The sequence below is a fragment of the Scyliorhinus torazame genome, chromosome 1, assembly GCF_047496885.1.
Source record: "Scyliorhinus torazame isolate Kashiwa2021f chromosome 1, sScyTor2.1, whole genome shotgun sequence".
Taxonomy (NCBI): Eukaryota; Metazoa; Chordata; class Chondrichthyes; order Carcharhiniformes; family Scyliorhinidae; genus Scyliorhinus; species Scyliorhinus torazame.
The window spans coordinates 403,367,463-403,390,681 of record NC_092707.1 but is presented as its reverse complement, the minus strand read 5'-3'; the positions used below and the strand labels follow the sequence as shown (position 1 = coordinate 403,390,681).

General features: G+C 52.9%; 1 protein-coding gene across 5 annotated transcripts in view; it reads left to right on the top strand.

Annotated features, from left to right (window-relative positions):
• The window catches only part of LOC140428040 (collagen alpha-1(XII) chain-like), a 462,913-nt gene that overhangs the window by 310,972 nt on the left and 128,722 nt on the right, over nucleotides 1-23,219 (top strand). For all 5 annotated transcript variants that reach the window (XM_072514040.1, XM_072514030.1, XM_072514048.1 and 2 more), the window contains 3 exons: nucleotides 8,832-8,996; nucleotides 10,230-10,268; nucleotides 11,440-11,578. In XM_072514040.1, the coding sequence (XP_072370141.1) occupies nucleotides 8,832-8,996; nucleotides 10,230-10,268; nucleotides 11,440-11,578 (343 nt within the window). The remainder of the gene's footprint in view (nucleotides 1-8,831; nucleotides 8,997-10,229; nucleotides 10,269-11,439; nucleotides 11,579-23,219) is intronic.

Genomic DNA, 23,219 nt, shown 5'->3' with positions numbered 1-23,219 from the left:
ACATACCAAGGGCGACATTCTCCGACCCCCCGCCGGGTCGGAGAATCGCCGGGGGCTGGCGTGAATCCCGCCCCCGCTGGTTGCCGAAGTCTCCGGCACCGGATATTTGGCGGGGGCAGGAATCGCGCCGCACCGGTTGGCGGTCCCCCCCGCTCGATTCTCCGGCCCGGATGGGCCGAAGTCCCGCCGATAAATTGCCTGTCCCGCCGGTGTAAATTAAATCACCTACCTTACCGGCGGGACAAGGCGGCGTGGGCGGGCTCCGGGGTCCTGGGGGGGGCGCGGGGCGATCTGACCCCGGGGGGTGCTCCCACGGTGGCCTGGCCCGCGATCGGGGCCCACCGATCCGCGGGCGGGCCTGTGCCGTGGGGGCACTCTTTCCCTTCCGCCTCCACCACGGTCTCCACCACGGCGGAGGTGGAAGAGACTCCCTCCACTGCGCATGCGTGGGAAACTGTCAGCGGCCGCTGACACTCCCGCGCATGCGCCGCCCAGAGATGTCATTTCCGCGTCAGCTGGCGGGGCAACAAAGGCCATTTCCGCCAGCTGGCGGGGCGGAAATTCCTCCGGTGTCAGCCTAGCCCCTCAATGTTGGGGCTCGGCCCCCAAAGATGCGGAGCATTCCGCACGTTTGGGGCGGCGCAATGCCCGTCTGATTGGCGCCGTTTTGGGCGCCAGTCGGCAGACATCGCGCCGTTTCCGGAGAATTTCGCCCCAGATCTCCCTTGTTCCCAACAACCTACATTTCCCAAAGTCTGAGAAATACCCCCTTTCTCAAACAACATCCAATATCACAGACGGGATTCTCTGACCCCCCCACCGGTTGGGAGAATCACCACGGCGCCGCGCGAATCGCACCACGCTGCCCCGACGCTGGGACGTGATTCTCCCATCCCTGTGAAAACGGCCGCACACGAATCGCGCCAGGCTGCACGGAGAATCACCGCAGCGTCCGTAGCAGCAATTCTCCGGTGGGCCAGTGATTCTCCGGGCCGGATGGGGTGGGAACCCCGGGACGGGGAGCGGGACGGCCGTGTCTGCGGATGGTGTGGGGAAGGCCCGGGGGGGGGGGGTGCGGGAGATGGGGATGGGGGTGGCCCCACACATCCGCTGCCAGGGGTGGGGGGTGGGGGTGGAGGTGCTGAGAGGTGGGGGGTGGGGGTGGGCCCATACATCCGCTGCCGGGGGTGGGGACGACCCCACGCATCCGCTGCTGGGGGTGGGGGGAGGTAACGGTGGGTGCAGTGGGGCACGGAAGGCTGCGGGGGGCCACGGCCCGCCATGATGGTCATCGCCTTTCGGTCATCCACGTGGTCATCCACCCAGCCCGTCCACCATCGCGGCCCACGGGGCCCGGCCGTCCTGACGTGTGCCAGACCCACTTCCCACCAAATGGGCAGCACCCATTGTCGGGTGGTTCCAGGGTGGCACACACGGCAGCCCCCCCGTGAGGGCAGTGCCAGCGGATGATGGCGCTGGCAGGGGGGACGGCTGACAGGTGCCAGGGCACCGAGGGGGCAGGGGTGGGGCACGTGCTGGCAACTGGGCCTGCCATGCTGCCCATGGCACCTGGTCGTGGAGGGGGGTATATGAATGATGAAACCCTTCTTTACTCACACCCCCTGCAGATCGTACAATGTTCTGCCATCTTCCAGCGTTGGTGGCCGCCGTGGCGGGGGCTGCTGCCCTGCATGAGGCCCAGTGGGAGCTAGAGCACGGGCGTGAGAGGGAGGTGGTGGAGCCTGCAGTAGAGCAATGGGCTGCAGTGGGGCACGTGCAAGCAGCCCAGGCCGCAGTGCCGTTTGCCCGAGAGGTGCAGGAGAGGTACCACACCGTGCGGGAGCCACATCACGCGGATGCCGAGGGGGAGGAGGAGGAGGAGGAGGTGCCATGGCCACGGAGGCGTCCGATGCGACACCGTGTGTACCGGCCCCGCATGTCCTTCAAGGACCTCCTAGACAGGACGTGCAGGAGGAGACTGCGGATGACCGCGAGACCGTCGCCCACACCTGCCACCTGATGGCACACCTGACACCACGCTGGACCGGGGGTGGACATGCCAACCCGGTGGCCGTCAAGGCGACGGTCGCCCTGAACCTCTTCGCGACAGGCTCGTTCCAGTCGGCGAGTGGGTACCTGTCTGGCATCTCCCAGCCATCGGTGCACAGGTGCACCCGGGCCGTCACCGACACTCTGTACGACATCGCGGACCGGTACATACAGTTCCCTGCGGACCGTGCCCACCAGGATGCCTGCGCAGCGGCGTTCGCCGCTGTTGCTCAGATGCCCATGGTGCAGGGGGCGATCGATCGAGTGCACATCGCCATGCGGCCCACCTCGGAGGAAAGGACCATGTGCCTAAACAGGAAGGGTGTGATCGTGCATCAGGGTGCACATTTAATGAACGTGCAGATTGTCTGCGACCACAGGATGACAATCCTGCACGTCTGCGCCAGGTACCCTGGCAGTGTGCATGGCTCCTTTATACTGGCCCAATCGTTCATCCCTGCCATGTTCGAGGGACTACCCCCCCCGGCTGCGGGCCTGGTTGCTGGGCGACAGGGGTTACCCATTGCGGTCGTGGCTTATGACGCCTATACAGAGGCCACAGACTGACCCGGAGCAACGCTACAACGATGTCCATGCAGCGACCAGGGGTGTGGTCGAGAGGTGCTTTAGGCTGCTCAAGATGCACTTCAGATGCCTGGACCGTTCTGGAGGGGCCCTCCAGTACCCGTCAGAGAGGGTCGGCCGCATCGTCGTGGTCTGCTGCATCCTGCACAACATAGCCCAGCAGAGGGGCGATGTGCTGCAGGAGAAGGAGGATGGTCAGGATGAGGGGAACTCCTCCCCAGATAATGGGGATGGCGAGAGGGGAGCTGATGCACGGGACGTGGGGGATGGACGGGACCACGAGGCTGCCCGGTGCCGCCGGCTGGGCCGGGAGGCACGGGAGGCGCTGGTAGCTGCCCGTTTCGGCGACCATGGTGGGCGGCAGTAGTGATGAGTATGGGCACATGCAGCGGGTTTGGCACCTCCCCAACGGACAACCACCCTCATCTCCCCCACCCCCACCCCCACCACATCACTCTCACCTCCCCCTCCCCCAACCCCCCCACCACCACAACACCCGCATGCACACCACCCCTCCATGATACATCCGCCTGCGGCACAACGGGATGGGGGACGGTTGATGGTGCTACAAGGCATGGAGGATGATGACAGCCTGCTCTGTGATGGGCTCCGAGCCATACATAGTTCGACAATGTCTGACTCATGGCCACATCACGACCCTCCACCTGGGTGGACTCTGCATGCAGCCCTGACACTGCATCTCATGGTCCTGTCGTATGGCCGGGGGCGGGCTGGCGTGGGGGAACGTGGAGGTGTGTGTGGGGGGGGGGGGTGCTGGGGGGTGGGTGTGCGGGGGGCCGCAGGTCACACGCACCGAAGCCCAACCTCTATCACAGCACCCCTCACACACACTGGCACACAGTCCCCGCCCCATCCCCGCACGCATTGGACAGAGTACAGAGGCAGTTCGCATAGGTGTGGAATGTGTTTAAGAATAGACGTCCTGTACATGTTCCCTAGCCCATCTAACTAATCTGTGCCCTGTACCCGTGCCAACTCACTCATCCGTGTCTACCTTTCCGGCCTTATGGTTCCTATGACTACGTCGAGGTGTTCCCCCAGACGGTACAGCGGAACTGGGGGTGGATTTCTGTGATTCCTGCCCTGTGACTAAGGTCCCCGTCGGCAGCTGCTTCCTGGGGCGGCCCTCCTACCGGATGGCCCCTCGGCTGCTCCTACCTCCACCTGCTGTACCAGAGCGGCTGTGTGGTGCGCACCAGTTAGTGTCCCAGAAGCCTCACCACTAACATGGCATGGCCAACCAAGGTGAGTGTCTCTGCGATGGCGGGGGATGGAGGAGATAGCTGTGACGCAACCTCAGTGTCTTCATCGGACCTGTGGTCGGGGGTCCCTGGCGAGCCGTGTCCTGTCTGTCCGTCCCCTCCATGTTGGTGTCGTGTTGTGTCCTTTCATGTCCGTCTGTCCCCTGTGTGCTGGTGTCCTGTGTGGTCGTGTCGTGTCTGTCTGTCCCCTGTATGCTGCTGTCCTGTGTCGTTGTGTCGTCACTGGACTGGGCCGGGGTGCTGTTGTTGGAGCTGCCCTCCCCGTCGCTGCGAGAGTCCCTGTGGACTGGCCGCTGGATGCGGGCAGTGTCTGCCAGGTGCGCCCGGTTGGTCTGCGTCGGCTGGCCATCCAGGTGCTGGATGCGGGCAGTGTCCGCCGGGTGCTCCAGGTCGGTCACCGTGTGGCCCTGCAACAATACACCATCACGGTTAGGCGGGTGCAGGGGCGTGTGGTTCACGATACGGGGTGAGGGGGGAGGTCTGAGGGGAGAATGATGAGGGGTAACGGCTGAGGGGAAAGAACTGAGGGGAAAGGACTGAGGGTAAAGGGCTGAGGGGAAAGAGCTGAGGGGGAGGGCTGAGGGGGAGGGCTGACGGTGAGGGGAAAGGGCTGAGGGGAGAGGGCTGAGGGGAGAGGGCTGAGGGGAGAGGGCTGAGGGGAAAGGGCTGAGGGGAAAGGGCTGAGGGTGAGGGGAAAGGGCTGAGGGGAAAGGGCTGAGGGGGAGGGCTGAGGGGAAAGACGCCAGGCAGGGGAGGGATCTCACTTGGTGGCCCGCCCCCAACCTCAGCATTGGCAATCTCCTGGTCCTCGGGTTCACCGGCGATGTCCAGTGCCCTCTGCTTGTGCACGGTGAGCTGGCTCAGGTCAGATTCACCCTCTCCGGTTCGGGCTCGCTTCCGTTGGTTATGGGCACTCTTTCCGGGGGGGGGTTGGGGGTGAATAACAGCATTGCTTGGCAGTTCACTGCATGCAGTTGAGTCTATGTTGCAGCCATGTGCCTCACGGCTGTGGTTGTACCATTCCCCCGGGAGGGGGTGGGTGTTATACATGTGGGGGGTAGGGGGGTTGGTGCCATGGGCACGCTGCTGGGCACTCACCCTGGCTGCCCTCAGTAGGTCGTTGAGCTTTTTGCGGCACTGCTCGCCAGTGCTGGGTGTCACCGCGGTGGCACTCACGGCCACGGCCACCTCCCTCCACAGAGGCCGGGCCATGTTGGCTGGCACCCTCCGGCTGGGTCCGGGGTATAGACGCCCCCTCCTCTCCTCGAGGGCGTCCAGTAGCGTCACCAGATCGCGGTGTGTGAACCTGGGTGCTGCTCGGCGTGGCGCCGTGGTCCCCCGTCGGTGGCCTGTGCGCTCGCGTCACCTGTTATGCGCCGTGTCGTTTACGTGGCACCGGGTCTCCGAGGCTGCGCCCCCGTGCTTCCCACCACGCCCGATAGCCCCCTTGTAGGCCGGAGAATGCCGTGTCCGAACGGGCGCCGGCCGCGAGGTAAATGCGCCCGTTTCCTGCCGGTGCGTGCACTGTCGCCGGAGCGGAGAATCGCGGCCAATATAACTCAATGAGCTACAGTTACCACCCATAAGTTTTCTTTCAGTCTGGGAAGACCTTTCTTCAGTTCAGCGTAGTGCTTCTTTTTGAGAGTTTTTAAAGCTGCAGCTTTTAGCAACAATTTGTTTTCAGGAGAACCAGCTTTCTCAAGCTGGGTGTGGCTATGATGATAGCTGCCCTGCTCCTCCTGTATCCAGTTATCCTAAACATAGAAACATCAAAACTATGATTAGGAGGAGGCTATTCAGCCCTTTGAGCCTGTTCTGCCATTCATTATGATCATAACTGATTCTCTACTTTCCTCTGTATTCCTGCTTTCTCCCCATACCCCTTGTTGCCATTAAAATCTAAAAGATGATCTATCTCTTTCATGAATACATTCAGTGACTTGGCCTCCACAGCTGTCTGTGGTAGAAAATTCCACAGGTTCTTTGAATGGAGACATTTTTCCTCATCTCAGTCCTAAATGGTCTACCCCGCATCCTGAGACTTTGTGCCTTGGTTCTAGATTCCCCAGCCAGGGAAAACATCCTCCCTGCATTTAATCTGTCCAGCCCTGTTAGAATTTTATACGTTTCAATCAGATCTCCTTTCATCCAGTGAATTCAAACCCAGTCAAACCAATCTTTCCTCATAGGACAGTCCCACCAACCCTGGTATCAACCTATTGAACCTCCGCTGCACTTGCTCTATGACCAAAACTGCACGCAAAACACCAGGTGTGGTCTCACCAAGGCCCTGTATAACTGCAGTAAGACATCTCTACTTCTGAACTCAAATCCTCTTTCAATGAAGGCCAAAATACCATTTTCCTTCTTAATTGCTTGCTGCACCTACCTCTCCACTTTCATTGACTAGTGTACAAGGACACCCAGATCCCTTTGTACATCCACAATTCCTATTATATCACCATTTAAATGATACTCTTTCTTTCTGTTTTTCACGCTGAAGTGTATAAATTCACATTTAGCCACGTTGTACTGCGTCTGCCATGTGTTGCCCACTCACTCAACTTGTCTGTTACCTTGAAGTCTCCTTGTATCCTCCTCACGTCTTTTATAATGGGCCTTAGCATCTTTCTCACTACTGATATCAGGCTAATTCTCTGTAATCCTCGCTTTTTAAAGAGTGGGGTTACATTTGCCATCCTCCAATCTGTAGGAACTACTCCAGACTCTACGGAATTTTGGAAGATGACCACCAATGCATCCAATATTTCCAGGGCCATTTCCTTTAATATTCTGGAATATAGATTATTGGACCCTTTTTTTTTCAGCCTTAAACCCCATTAATTCCCACAGCACCATTTCCTTACTCGTACTGATTTCTTTCAATTCCACCCTCTCACTAGGCCCTGGGCTCCCTAGCATTTCTGGGAGGTTTCTTGTTCCTTCCTTTGTGAAGACAAAACCAAAATATGTGTTCAATTCTTCTGCTATTTCTTTGTTCCCTATTATAATTTTCCCATCTTCTCACTGTGTAATGATCTATATTTGTCATTATTAATCTTTTTCTTTTCACATATTTATAGAAACCTTTCCGATCAGTTTCTATGTTCCTTGCAACATCCTGCTATAGATATACGGGGCTGGATTCTCCAATTCTGGAGCCATGTCCCCATGCCGGCGTGGGAACGGTGGCGTTTTACACCAGAAAAAATGACCTGACATAGCCACCGATTCCCCGTTTTACTGGGGGCTTGCATGCCGACAGCGTAGAGCACCCGGCCCTAGCTGCCGATACGGCCCGGAGAATTGCAGGGCCCGTGGCCGCACAAGCACACGGCAGCAGCCTGCAGCGGCTGCGCCGTGCTACGTGGCGGAGGCTGCTCACGGACCCGGCCTGCGAAATAGTGTCCCCCCCCCTTTGGCCGGCCCGCGTGTCCCGGCGTGCCCCCAACCCCTAATAAATTACCCCCCTGCCCGCGGATCAGCCCTCCCGACTGTGGCGGTGCTGGACTGAGTCCACAGCCACGATGCCGAGTTCCCAACGGAGAGACCATGAGACCCACGCCGTCGGGAAATTGGCCAGTCGGGGGTGGAGCATCAGGGGCAGGCCTCAGGCAATGACCTGAAGCCGTCGATACGTGGTGCGGCGTACTCGCTTTGGAAGGGGCGGAGCATCGCGAAAGCGGTACCTCCCGCGATTTGGTTGGGATCTCTGATTCGCCGGCCGATTACTGAACATGATTTCAATGTCTATGTCCATTTATTTGTGTATTTATCGTATGCCCTGGGCAATATTCTCCGATCGCTGACGGCGGCACCGTTTTTCCAATGCTCCACCCCCTCAAAAACGGTGTACTTGAGGAGTACGGCGCACGCCGTTGGGACGTTACTTGAGGTCCCCCCACGATGCTCCGCCCCCGATGGACCAACTTCTCAATGACGTTGGTCATGTGTCCTCTCACATTTCGTAAACCTGGCGTGGCAGCTGCGGATTGTGTCTAGCGCCGCCACAGTCATGAGGGGGAGCCGTTCCACTGGCATGGGGGCTTCGACGGGGGCTGGGGGGGACTGGTGGGGAGTGGTCTGGCGGTGGCGAGGGGGTTTACAGGGGAGCAGTTTTTGGCAGGCCGGGTCCGCTTGCAGTCGGCGCCAGGTCCGCATGCGCGGCCACAGCCATTCTGCGTCCATATCGGCAGGTAAAGCCAGGTCTTTATGTGGCATGGCTGCTAGCCTCCCACTGGGCAGTGCATCGGTGCGGGGGCGCCGCTGACATTTTGGTCGTAGGACCAGACGGATCCTGCGGACGGAGCCACAGGATCGGTGAACCCAGCCCCCTATGTTTTTTCCTGTATGGAGCGATCTGCCTGGACTGTACGCAGAACAATACTTTTCACTGTACCTCAGTACATGTGACAATAAATCGAAATCTAATCTAATAAGTCAAAACTCAACAAAAGTTCTCTCCCAGGACTTCATCCAAATAAAGGATAGTTCACCATGTCTGGGTCTGTTCATAGAATCACAGAATCACTATCGTGCAGAAGGAGGCCATTTAGCCCTTTTGAGTCTGCACTGACGCTCCAAAAGAGCACCCTACTTAGGCCCACTCCCCCGCCCGATCCCTGTAACCCCAGGCATTGACCATGGCCAACCTACCCAAACGGCACATCCCTGGACACTAAGGGATTATTTTGCATGGCCAATCCATCTAAACTGTATTATTGCAGAATAATTCATAATTTTTATGGTTAGTCAGAAACTCGTATTAGTTGTCATGTATCTACCAGCGTATGAAATGGAGGAATCGATGGATCTTTGATATTTTCACCCAGCAATTCCTTGTTTCTAATTACAGGTCAATGGTAACTGCTGTTAGACTCTTAAACTGAAAATCTCTGCTTGTCTTCTTCGCAGGTTACAGTGTGTTTGTCGTGGGGGTGGCTGACATTGATGTTACTGAGTTGAAGAACATTGGCAGCAAACCCAGTACAAGGCATCTCTTCCTTGTGGATGATTTTGACGCTTTCGAAAAGATTCAGGATGAACTTATTACCTTCCTTTGTGAAACAGCTACTTCTAGTGAGTAATTTTCATTCATGTCAATGATTGGTTTCTTCTCTCCCTCAGTATCAATGGAACAACCATTGGCCACAAAGCTTTCAGCTGCTATGAAAAATAGATGGGAGTATTCAACGTGATTCCTCGAATATTAGAATAGTCCACCAACAAATGTAGGCAACTGCCTGAGGTAGAAGAAAACTGTTACACCATTTGAACCATACCCCAATGTGGATTAGTGCCAGTGTGAGAAAATATCAACGAGGGATGGGGAAGGAGGAGGCTGGCAATACATTTTCTTCCATTTTGCTCTGTTGTGCAAACAGCACCTCGTTGCCAATGGGCCTGAAGGGGAAATTCTGCTCAATGCAGTCTTCCTCATCCTGTTTCAATCAATATGCTGGCATTCCATGTGTAATCAGAGAGAAATCTTTCAGACATTTCTTATGTTGTCTCTGGAAATCAGACTCTTTTTAATGTCTGTTTTTCCTTTAACAAAATGACAGTCCTTCCTTGCTGCCATAATCACAAATGTGCGGCTAGCTATGCATTGGAGTGATAAGATTAATGCGAGTCATCAGTACGTTCATCATTTTTAATGGGGCTGGTTTTTCCTTGGTGATTGGTAATCAGTGCTGAACTATGACCCATATCTTAGACTATTTTTATTCTCCCATCTTCTGAACAGACAATGATGGGTGCCACCAGACCTCAAGTAGCTCACTTAAGTGGCCATTGTATTGACTTTGGCAAGCTGTTTGGTCATAGAGGTTTTCACAGCCAAGACCAATCTCATCTGCCATTGGTGACATTGCTGGGTTGCAATTAGAAACATGACTGAGTGCCTCCCTCTTCCTAGTTGAGGAATTTCAAAAATTATTTTTGATATATAAAAATTAAATATACCATTACTGCTACGGAGCCCGCTTGCTGATCAAAGGGAAATGAGCATTGCAGCTCAATAAGACTTCTCTTCCTGGTTTCCCCATCACTTCAGCAGTAGACCTGCAGGAAATCAGGAGAAATAGCTCATAGCCACAATTACTTCTAATGGTCGGGGGAATCACAGAAGAAATTCAACCCCACTCACTGTCCAATGGATCAGACTTCAATCAAAAAAATAAATCTCTCTTTCCCCACAAGGTGAATACAAAAAAATGTTTGTCTGGCAAGTCAATGATGCGGTTAGTACACGCGTCCTTTGGAAAAATGTGTTTTTCTCTGTTAATATTTATTTTCTTTGTCATATTTCAGCTTGCCCACTGATTTATCTCAATGGATTCACGACACCTGGTAAGGGACACATTGGAGCCACCATTGTTCTCCCTCAATCTGTAATAATACAACAAATTTAAATGAAGCTTGAAAGAATGTGACACAGTGTTGGAATCGAATGTCCATTGCGATTTGCATAAATATAATTATAACCTGTCATCACAAGCTGCCTTTACACTACATGTATGAGATAAACCATCTCTTTCTCCTTCCTTTCATTTCTTATTCTTTCCAGCCTCTTTCTCTCTCCCTCTCCTAATCTGTCTGCCTTTTCCTTTCACTTTTTACCTGAATCCCTCCTCACCTCTCTTACCCTTCTTATCTTTTCTATTCTCACTGTTCTGCTCCTCTCACCTTCACTCTCCCTTCTCACCTCACTCTATTTCTGAATACTCTTCCTCCTCTTTACCTCTCTCTCCCTCCTAATTCCTTCTTGAACTGTTTTTCATCACATCAGTGGTTTATTTCTTATTTTCTCTTGCACCTTCTCAGCTTGTGGTCATTTATTGAACTCTTTATTCATTTCTCCCCTTCTCATCACTGTCTCCCTATTCTTACTATTATTTTCTTTGCCAGTTTCATCTTCATATCACTCTCCCTGTTCTTTCCACTCTCTTTCACCTCAGCATCTCTCTCTGTTCTGATCACTTTTTTCCCTTCTTTTCACTCCTTCTTTTCTCCTCTCTCCAGTCTTTGCATAGCAGCCTGCTTCTTCCTCTGATTATTGGAACTTCTCTGGCACGTTTAGGAACTCACTAATTATGGTTGTGAGATTATGTATTAGTCATTGTGGAAAAATGAGTTAAAACAAAAGTTCACCCTCAACAAGTTATCCTAATAAATGCTTCACTCTCATAAAGTTGTCGTTATGTGCTCGCGGCTGCATTATATTTTATACATAAAGTTAGACAGCATAGCTCAGAAAAATGTTTTGGATAGGGTAATCCAAAAGTCAGATTGGGGGTGGAGGGATTTCTGGCACATCTCCAATAAACATTGGGAGCAAGTCCAAAGAAATGCCTGGCCGCTGATGTGGATGTAGCTCTCCTACTAGGGAGAGAAGAGTTAGGATCTTCTTGAACCATTAGGCATTGAGACATTCACCCAACTTGAATTGATCACTTTCGTTACACCACCTAAGAGAAATGAGAATGCCTAACAGATAATCAAGTGTTTTCCTATTTTGAAGGCTTTAGAATGCTGGAGTCATTCAATCTGACAGAGAAGGATGCTCCATCAGTTGCAGGGGTTTCGACGGTACCAGGGTCTTTCAACAGCTATACCGCCTACAGCATCCACAAGGATGCACATCTCCTTCAACCGACAATGTAAGTGTTATCACTCACCAGCTCTTTCTCTCTCACATCTGAGACAGAAGGTTGTGAATTAATTTCCCGTGCCAAAGACTTCAGCATATAACCTAGGCTAGCATTTTAGTGCAGTACTGAGGGAGTGCTGCAATGTTGGACGTGCCATTTTTCAGATGAGACATTAAATCTGTTCTCTCATGTGCAAGTTTATGAAGAGGAACAGGAAATGTCTCCCCATTGTCTGAGGCAATATTTATTCTTCATCCAACATCAGTAATCAACAGATAGCATGTTTGCTATCCCATATCTGATTGTGGGATCTTAATGTGTATAAATCGGCTGCTGCGTTTCCTACATTATAGAAAAGACTGCATTTCCAGAACAGAACTTCATTGGTCATGAAACACGATGGATTAAATGGCCTCCTTCTGTGCTATAAGGATTCTGTAATTCTCTGAAAGGAACTTTATGTGGCATTTACAACAGAGAAACAGGCCACTCAGCCCTCGCAGTTGGTAACAGTGCCACCTCTGGGAAAAAGAACTATGGGTTCAAGCCCATGTCTGGGCTCTGGCATATATTTTTACCTTAGTCCCAGTGCAAGATCTGAGAGAGTACTGGATTGTCTGGAAATGTTGGGTGGAATTTTCCCAAAATTTGGCAGCTTCGGACTGATAAGCATCGTACCTCTCTCCAGATGTCCAGCCAAGATTACCTGGTACTCAATGCACAGAGAATCTAGTGGTGTGGTTTGTGACGTCGCCCTGGTAGGGTGGGAACTGATAAAGCCAGCAAGGTCAGCTCTACAGAGATCGGGCACCATCTTTAAAGGTTACCCCGATCTGTGTTTAAAATAAACTCCCCCTCTCCACAAGTATTCGGGGGACTCTCCTCCACCAGCCCCCCCTCCCCCGCCCCCCCCCCCCCAACACGCATGTATGGTGCCCCCCCCCCCCCCCCCAAGCAAGTATCAGTCCACTCTCCTGCCTGCCGCCCAGAGCTTCGGCACGCACCCATTCCACCCCTCACGGGCATTGACACAAACCCACCCACCTGCCTCCACCACACAAAAGGGGAATCCTGTCCCTTAGACCAATGGAGCTCCCCAGAGGGTCTGCCAGGGGGCAGTGCCAGGAACTGTCTGAACATGTCTCTCACCACCCCGGGGCTATACTTATCTGTTCACCCCGGCCTGATCATCATGACTGGTTTTAGTTTATGAAAACCAGTAGTGATTTGCACCGGTGGGACATCTTGCCAGCTGGGCTGGACGATATGGAGACCCTGGAAGTAGTGACGTTAAGCCCGCAAATTATATTAAAATTGATTCTAATCTGTGGTAATCAGGCTCCTGTCCTTTCTGGACGTGAACCTGATTGTGTCATCTGAGGCGGTGGAGAAGAATGAGTTCTGAAATATTGTCGCCGCAAATCCAGTTTTTGGCATCTTGTGATATTCAGCAGCCATTATGGGATTTGAGCCAATGCTAACACAGTCGCTAAATCGCTGCCCTTGTTCTTTCAATAAAAGTTGAACCAGGGCCTTGTCTATTCCTTGAGAAAAGTTCAAGCAGCTCCATTTTAAGGTGAGTTGGGAGTTTCCTCGGCAGTTTTGACAAGACTCCTCAGTAAACCAACAGTGCCAAAAACAAATTACCTTGTCATTTATCTTTTTGCTCTTTATGCATAAACTGGTCACCATGATTTTGCTCCAGCGACATGGAGCTCCGCCCACACCCCCCAAACTCCCATAGATTGGAGAACAGGTGGGAATCCCTTGTGCAATCAGTGGGGAGACCCAATGAGATTAAATGCTCAACAAGCTCTTCACTGGTCAGCATCCAGCCTCCCATATGATTAAGGACCCTGGAGGATGGAAATTCCTGAAAGCCACCAGCCAACCAAAGGCCTGCAGCTCTCCACTGCTGGCATCACCACTGGGAGAGTTAACTGCTGCCGGTAATGCATTGAGGCTCAGCTCCAGGAGCGATCCCAGATCCCAGGATACAGATGAGTGAGGGAGGGTCATGGAGGGGGGGTCACTGGAGGAGCTTCAGGGAGGACAAAGCAAAGGCATGGAGCGGGACGGCCCCTATCCCGACCGATTCAGGGCCCGATAATGGGCTAGGAGTGGGGCCGCATCATCTACACAGGCCAGGCCTTGTCGCGCATAAAGGCGGCGCCGCATACATGATGCGACCGGTGCCGCATAACTGTCGTCACCCACGCATGTGCGGGTTGGCCAGCACCAACCCGCGCATGCGTGGTTGCCGTCCTTTCCAAGTCCACCCCGCAAGAAGATGGCGGACGGATCTTGCGGGGCCGCGGAAGGAAGGAGGTCCTCCTTCAGAGAGGACAACCCGACGATCGGTGGGCACCGATCGCGAGCCATCCCACATTTGAGGTACCCCCCGGTGCAGGATCCTCCCTTCCCCCCCGCAGGCCGCCCCCCCCCAGCGTTCCCGCACTGTTCCCAATGGCAGCGACCAGGTGTGGACGGCGCCGGGGGGAACCCGCCGTTTTGGGCTGGCCGCTCGGCCCATCCGGGCCTGAGAATAGCAGGGGTTCTGGAGAATCGCCATTTTGGGTGTCTCCGGCGATTCTCCGGCCTGCGGCCCGCGGAACTCGACGGGGCCGTTCCCGCCACTTGGGAGAATCGCGGGAGGGCGTCGGACCGGCGTCGCGGGAAATTTTGGCGGCCTAGGTGATTCTCCCAACCGGCGCGGGAGTGGAGAATCTCGCCCATGGGGCGAAATTCTCCTACCCGCCCCGCCACATTTCTGCCCCGATCAGCCGGCGGGAGTCACCGTAACACCGGCCGGTCAATGGGGTTTCCCATTGTGGGGCAGCCCCACGCCGTTGGGAAACCCCCGGGCGCCGGCAAAATGGAGACTCCCGCCGGCGGAGAATGACGCCCCGGGTCTTGATTTCTGCAACCTGCCTAAGTTCCCAATGCCGGCTTCTTCAATCAGGCATATTGACATGCACAATGAGAAACTCCCACCCTAAGACTGCAGACAAACACAACAGGGCGGCTTGCTGGAGCCTCAGGGAAGCTGCGCGACTCCCATTAAATCCCTAAGCAACCACAAACTTCTGGTGGGCTGAAGGATAATTGGCTTTAAGTGGCTCATTAATGAACCTATCACCTTCCTGTTGCTGGCAGGCAGGATTCCCACTATCGGCTTTTCCCTCCCCAAACTAATTGGAGTGGTTTTCCTGACATAGGGAATCAGGACATCAGGGGCGAAATTCTCCAGTATCGGCGCGATGTCCGCTGACTGGCGCTCAAAACGGCGCAAATCAGTCGGGCATCGCGCCGCCCCAAAGGTGCGGAATGCTCCGCATCTTGGGGGGGGGGGGCGAGCCCCAACCTTGAGGGGCTAGGCCCGCGCCGGCCGAATTTCCGCCCCGCTAGATGGCGGAAAAGGCCTTTGGTGCCCCGCCAGCTGGCGCGGAAATGACATCTCCAGGCGGCCCATGCGCAGGAGCGTTAGCGGCCGCTGACGGCATTCCCGCGCATGCGCAGTGGAGGGAGTCTCTTCCCCCTCCGCCATGGTGGAGACCGTGGCGAAGGCGGAAGGGGAAGACTGCCCCCATGGCACAGTCCCGCCCGCGGATCGGTGGGCCCCGATTGCGGGCCAGGCCACCGTGGAGACACCCCCTGGGGCCAGATCGCCCCGCGACCCCCCAGGACCCCGGAGCCCGCCCGCGCCGCCGTGTCCCGCCAGTAAGGTAGGTGGTTTAATCTATGCCGGCGGGACAGGCATTTTAGCAGCGGGACTTCGGCCCATCCGGGCCGGAGAATCGCGGGGGGGTTGCCCGCCAACTGGCGCGGCCGATTCCCGCCCCCGCTTAATGTCTGGTGCCGGAAAATTCGGCAACCGGCGGGGGCGGGATTCACGCCAGCCCACGGCGATTCTCCGACCCGGGACTCCATCCCGATTCTCTCAACCGCACCCCCCTCAACCACCACCACCATCATCATTTTTGCACTGGTGGGCTTCAATTAATCCAGCCCTAATTCAGTGCTCACTTCAAAACTGTGGGTCACTTCACTTGAAAAGAAAATGTTGAAGATTTAAGATAATAGGCATGAGAACACAAGGGATGACGAAGAGAAGTATATTTTGTGCATCAAACTGTTATTATCTGGAATAGACTGCATGAAAGGGCAGTGGAAGCAGATTTAATAGTAAAGGGAATTGGCCATGTAATTGAACGGGAAACATTTGCAAAGCTATTGGGAAAGAACAGCGGGGGACTAAATGGGCAGCTCTTTTAAAGAACTGGCATTAACATGATGGCTAAATGGACTCCTTCTGTACTCTATGATTGTATGACTAGAGATGGGATTGAAGCGTTCCCAAGCTCATTTCATACAGCACTGTTGTGGTTACTGAGAAAGGAAATATTCATCAATCTTACTGAAATACTTATCATAGAATAGAATTTTCATAGATATTACAGTGCAGAAGGAGGCATTTGGCCCATCGAGTCTGCTCCGGCCCTTAGAAAGAGCACCCCACCTAAACCCACTTCTCCACCCTATCCCCGTAACCCAGTAATCTCGTAACCCGACCTAACCTTTTTGGACACTAAGGGCAATTTAGCACGGCCAATCCACCTAACCTGCACATCTTTGGACTGTGGGAGGAAAACCACGCAGACACAGGGAGAATGTGCAGACTGCGCACAGACAGTGACCCAAGCCAGGAATCAAACCTGGGATCCAGGAGCTGTGAAGCAACTGTGCTAATCACTGTGCTACCATGCCCCCACTTGGAAGTGAAGGGACAATGTTTGATTGTACAGAATGAATCCACACCAAAAGATGACCATAGATTGTGGACAAGGCATTACCCAAGCTTTATGAAATAGCACTACTAAATAATGTGCATGGGATATATTAAAGGAAAGCCGAATCCACAATCATGCTAAATAAAAGGTCTGCAATAATTGACAAGTGGTTAACCAACAGGCAAAAATACAATTGCTGACCACAGTTGATATTCCTCCCGGAATGTGGCGACTTGGGCTTTTCACAGTAACTTCATTTGAAGCCTACTTGTGACAATAAGCGATTTTCATTTCATTTTTTTTTCCATTTCAATTATATTTGACAGTCAAAAGTTCACCCTCGAATGAAATGAAATGAAAATTGCTTATTGTCACAAGTAGGCTTCAAATGAAGTTACTGTGAAAAGCCCCTAGTCGGCACATTCCGGCGCCTGTTTGGGGAGGCTGGTACAGGAATTGAACCGTGCTGCTGGCCTGCCTTGGTCTGCTTTAAAAGCCAGCAATTTAGCCCTGTGCTAAACCAGCCAAGGACCCTCTGGGGGCGATTCTCCGAGGTGCGGAGAATCGGCGCCATTTGCGCCGGCGCGACGCTGGCCCGCTGCAATCGGCAGGGCCGCCGATTCTCCGGCCCGAATGGGCCAAGCAGCCGTCCCGATACGACAGAGTCCCGCCGGCACCATTCAACCCTGGTCGCTGCCGGCGGGAACTCTGTGGGAACGCTCGGGGTGCGGCCTATGGGAGGGGGAGGGGGGCTCCTTCACCGGGGGTGGGGGAGGGGGGCCTCCGATGGGGTCTGGCCCGCAATCGGGGCCCACCGATCGGCGGGCCGGCCTCTCCCTCACCCCCCCGGGTTTACTTTCCGGTGTGGCCGGGGCCCCTGAACACCGACCCCATGTTGGGTCGGGGCCGGCGCATGTAAGAAGTTCCCCGTGCATGCGCGGGTTGGCGCGAAGCCCATTTGGCGCACGTAAGGAGGCTGGAGGGGCGTGAACTGCTCCAGCGCCGTGCTGGGGGCCAGTATAGATCGTACCCAGGCCCTGTTCGCGCCATCGTGAAACGCGACGGCGTTCACGACGGCGCGAACACTTGGTCTCCACATCGGAGAATCGCCTCCTCTGTCTTTCTTACTCACTTCCTCTCTCACTTTGCCCAAAAAATTTTTTCCACTATTTTCTCTCTGAAAATAGGAAACACGAGAGAGTTTTAATCTTCAGTGAAACTGTAAATTTGGGACAAGAACTCAGCTTTAGATTTTGCTTTATTTTAATTAATTCCCGGCGATTCTGAGACCGCTATAGAGGCAACCCATCCTATTTTCCTTTTAAATTGCCCAGTTTTCCAATTAAGGGGTAATTTAGCGTGGCAAATCCACCAACCCTGGACATCTTTGGGTTGTGGGGATGAGACCCACGCAGACTCGGGGAGAATGTGCAAACTGCACATGGATAGTGACCCGGGGCTGGTATTGAGCCTGGGTCCTTGGCGCCATCAATAAACCTTTACTTTTTTAACACTTTATAAAGTTCACCCGACAACAGGAATTGCCTTTGAGTTGTTTTAGTCCTACAATTGATAGATTTTGTTTTTCGAGGGGAAATATTGACTGTAGCTATTAAATGCTCTAAGTACAGAATGGACCAGATTTACAGTGGAGTGACAGCACTCATTACTTACCTTAAACAAAGTAGCCAACAAAGATCTAGAGATATTGGCATTCTTGATATTTGTTTGAACCTGGCACGAAGTCGAGCTACCACACAGATCACATAAAATTTACAGTGCAGAAGGAGGCCATTCGGCAAATTGAGTCTGCACCGGCCCCTGGAAAGAGCACCCTACCTAAGCCCACACCTCCACCCTATCCTCACACTTCCACCCTGTCCCCATAACCACACCTTCCCTTTCCTTTTTTGGACTCTAAGGGCAATTTAGCATGGTCAATCCACCTAAACCGCACACCTTTGGACTGTGGGAGGAAACTGGAGCACCCGGAGGAAACTCATGCAGACACGGGGAGAACGTGCAGACTCCACAGACAGTGACTCAAGCCGGGAATCAAATATGGGACCTAAAGCGATGCCAGCAAGCAGGCTAAGCAGCCATTCACAAAAAAGATTTCTCACAGACCGCAGACTAAGAAGTAAAATTGACTGATTATCTTTTATAGGTTTTATAGATAGCAAAATAACGATGAGAAGATGAAATAAAGATTAGAAGATGAAATATCATAAGCAAACTTAAAAAAAATATGGGGCGCGATTCTCCACTCCAACGCCGGTTGGGAGAATCGCCTGGGCCACCAAACTTTCCGGGGACGCCGGTCCGACGCCCTCCCGCGATTCTCCCAAGTGGCGGGAACGGCCCGGTCGAGTTTCGCGGGCCGCAGGCCGGAGACACCGAAAATGGCGATTCTCCGGCACCCCCGCTATTCTCAGGCCCGGATGGGCCGAGCGGCCAGGCCAAAATGGCGGGTTCCCCCCGGCGCCATCCACACCTGGTCGCTGCAGTCGTGAGCGGTGCGTGAATGCTGGGGGTGCGGCCTGTGGGGGGGCGAGGGGGGATCCTGCACCGGGCTTTACCTGAAATGTGGGGTGGCCCGCGATCGGTGCCCACCGATCGTCGAGCCGTCCTCTATGAAGGAGGACCTCCTTCCGCGGCCCCGCAAGATCCATCTGCCATCTTCTTGCGGGGCGGACCTAGAGAGGACGGCAACCACGCATGCGCGGGTTGGCGCCGGCCAACCCGCGCATGCGCGGATGACGCCCGTTATGTGGTGCCGGCCGCGTCACCTATGCGGCGCCGCTTTTACGCGGGCGACAAGGCCTTACGCGTGTAGATGACGCGGCCCCCATCCTGGCCCATTGCCAGGGCCTGAATCGGTCGGGACCGGGGCCGTTCCGCGCCATCGTGAACCACTTCGGCGTGGGAGTGGAGAATCGCGCCCATGATGTTAAAAAGCTGTGGAATTTCTATCATAATGGACATTATAAAAATAGAAAAATGGACATTCCAGGGCGAGAGAGTTGCGTATTTTTAGTAAACCATTAAAGACCCAGTTACAGCCCATTAGCAATGGAGGGTTTCCATCTGTTCAGCAATTTCGAAAGATTGCCATCTGTGGGGATTTTAACTGTGTTCTCTGTGGAAATGTGAAGGATCAGGGAATCACTGACAGCAGTTTTGGATTTTTGCAATTAACTGCACATCTGTAGAAGCAGGAAGTTGGTAATGACAGTCATGTTGCCATTATAACCACAAAATCTGGGCATATAGTGTTTTGTTGCTAGGAGCAGAGGGAGTTTGAGTCTGATAATTGTCTTTGGAGGGGTACAGACCACAGTTGAATAGTATACTTGGAAGCATGGATGAATATCTTTAAAACTTTTACAAGATAGGTTTAAGCCATTCATCACACTTGCTTGAATGTCAATGGGTACGGAACTATTTCGCAGAAGTTACTCTCAGGAGATCAAACCAGTGGAGTAGAGATCAAGGTTGGATCAATTGTCCAAAGTCTCTGGAATGGTGATGTTGCACATATAGAATTTTCAAAAGCCATTCGATAAGATGCCAGTTAAGAGAGATGCTGCAGTATTAAAGGGGAAATAGTCAACAAATACAGATACTGACAGCTTGACCTAGCTGATAGCACTCTTGACTGTGAGTCGGAAGCTGGTTGCTTTAGCTCCACTCCAGAGACTTGAGCGAATAATGTTGATTGACATTTCAGTGGAGCACTGAGGGAACACTGCGTTATCAGAGTGCTGTTCTTCAGAAGAGACGTTATCTTGAGGGCATATATTTTTGTTTCACAGTTTCAAATGCCTAATGGAAGTTGAGATTTTTAATTTCCTTCAGCAAGCTGCTTCTTAGACTATGGAATTTCTGCAAAACCTTTTCCCTTTGATGCAGTCTATAAACTCCTTTCCAACTGATTTATTTCTTTGAAGAAAAGGATATGAAAGGATGTTGTGAGCAAACAGGGAAGTGAAACACATGTGAAGAAACGCACTAGCCGAGGTTTTATGGCCGAATGACCTGCTTCTGATTCTCAGCCACAATTGCCCTGTGGCTCTAAGTAAACAAGGGAATTGGGAGGAAAGTAGAGGCATAGTTTCATCCATTCAAAATTGAAATGGTGCACTAATACTCTTTAGCTAGAGCTTTCCTTTAACCATATATACCATGCAATATCCTCTAGTTTGCAAATTTGCATGAATAGAAATGAGGGTGAAACATGGCAGTTTTTCAGACCTGCTATATTTGCCAATTTGGGAATCTTGAAGAAAAATATTTTACTCAAAAACAAATCTCTGTGGAAACCCCAAGCAATTAGGGAATCAGAACCAGAAAGATTTGTAATCTTCACCATGTGTCTGATAGATATCAAAACTGAAACACATAATCACAGTTAACACTCTACAGCAGTACTGAGAGAAAGGTGCAGTGTAAGAGATAATGGCCGGGATTCTCCGAAAATGGGGCTATGTCCCCACGCCCGCCGGAAAACGGGCGCAAATCACTCCAGACTTCCGGCCGCGGATCCGCGCATGCGTGCGGCGCCTGTTTCCGCGGCGGTCCCCGTGCAACATAGCGGAGCCACACAGCGGGCCGGCGCGGAAGAAGATAGAATCCCCGGATCGCGGGCGCACGCCGATCGGCAGCCCCCGATCGCGGGCCTGGCCATCGTGGAGGTCCCCCCAGAGTCTGAACCCCCCCTGCCCCCACCAGGGCTGCCACCGCGGCTGCGAGTCTGACCTTCCGCCAGGTGAAACCACCCGGGAATCACATCGGCAGAACTAGGCGGGAACTCGGCCAGTCGACCGCGGAGAATCGCCGTGGGGGCTTCTTTCAACAGCCCCCCCGACCGGCCCCACGTCGCCCGCATGCGCGCAACAGGCGCCGATTCTCAAGTCGCCGGAGAAACGCGTCCCGGTGTCGGACCTGATCGTGGGTCTGAGGCCCCATTCTCTGCCCCTGCGCCAAGCGTGATTTTGGCACGGGGGCTCGCAGAATCCCTGCCAATATTTTTTGAAAAAAACTGAAGGCTCAAATGCCTAAATATTTGTATTTGGATTGGTGTTAAACATCCCACTAACAGAGAAATACAAACCAAAGAAGGAAGTGTCAGTTTTTATCAGAATTATGCTTCTGTGATATGCGTTGTGATTTTTTTTCCTACATTAAAGGTGCAGTATAAGTGTAAGTTATTGTGAAATTCTGCTGCCTGAGGCAATATTTCTCAAATAAGAGATTAATTCATTATTTTGTGAAATGATCTTGCTGTATACAGAATGGTTTCCGGTTACCAAACATTCCGTTACGAGACCAGAGCCAAACATAGCTTACAATTACCCCTTAAATAATACTGCTCAATACAATGAATACAATACAGCTAATTGCTATCTTTATTCCCACTTAAACAACAAGAAAATAAACCATCTCAGCTCTCAATCAACCTTATATACCAATGATGTGGAGATGCCGTTTTTTTTCCTGTTCTTGGTGTGCATATAGGTGGCATAGTATTGTTGTCTCATCTGTTTGGCGGTGTTCCGCAGCTGGTCTGCTGCATCCTGAGCGCAAGTTGAGAATATGGCCTCTATCTTGGTTTCAAGGTTGCGTCGTCTGCTGTAGAGCTGGCGTATGAGGTGGTTGAGGAGTGTGAGAGAGGTGCGACGGCAGAGTCTCTCAGCGTAGTCTGTGTTGTAGGTCGACTTGAGTGGGTTTGTGATCTGTAGCCCTTATATACCAATGACAGAGAGGAATATTTGCTTTGCAGGTAATTCTTTGAGAAATAGATCTTTTGACACTGCTTTACAGAAAATATCTGACTCCTGTCAGAAACTCTGGCTGTATGTCTTCAAAAGCTATTTAAACTGGCTTGTTTCAGCTCCCCCTTGTCATCAGACAAGTCTGCAAATACAGGAGGCGGGCGCTTTGTTATGCTCTTGATGTAGCATAAACTTGATGTGCACTCTGACAAAGGAAGGTTCAGACTTGGAGATAGCTTTAACACATTTATTAAACTATGAACAATTTTCCTACTTGGATTTGATGCTACTGTTAATCCTGCTATAGCTACTCAGACTGACGAACCAGTCTGCTACAATCCACGTGGTGGGAGTGATGTTCATTCAATCCTGTGTCTGTACTCACTGAGTGTCTCCACTGGAAAGAGACTGAGCATGTGTGATGTGTCCTATTATATGGGATGGTGTAATGCCCTCCTGTGGTAGTTTCACCTCTCTGTGTAACGTGACTGCCCATTGGTCGTGTCCTATCTTACTGACCTATTGGTTGACTGTCTGTGTGTCATGTCTCTGGTGTGCCCGCTAGTGTCTAGCTAGGTGTAGTGTATGTACATTAACCCTTTGTGTACTTACAGTGATGTATACCACCACAGCGGGATTCTCTGATCCTGAGGCTAAGTGTTGACTCCGTTGTAAACGGCGTTGCGTTTCTCGACGGCGTTAACATCGACTCAGGAGCAGCCATTCTGACTCCTACAGGGGGCCAGCATGGCACTGGAGCGACCCACGCCGCTCCAGCTGCCAATCCTCGGCGTCAGATAGGCGCCAACGACCTGTGCATACGCAGTGGGGCCAGCGCTAACGCGCACATGTGCAGTAGGACTGGCGCGATTGCTGCGCATGTGCAGTGGCTCCCTTCTCCGCGCCAACCCCGACACAACAGGGCGTAGGGCTACAGGGGCTGGCACGGAACAAAAGAAGGCGCACCGATCGATAGGCCCTTATCATGGGCCAGGCCACAGTGGAGGCCCCCCGGGGTCGGACCCCCCTCCACTGCCCCCCCCCCCCCCAACCAGGCCACTCCCAGATGCATCCATGCCGAAAGTT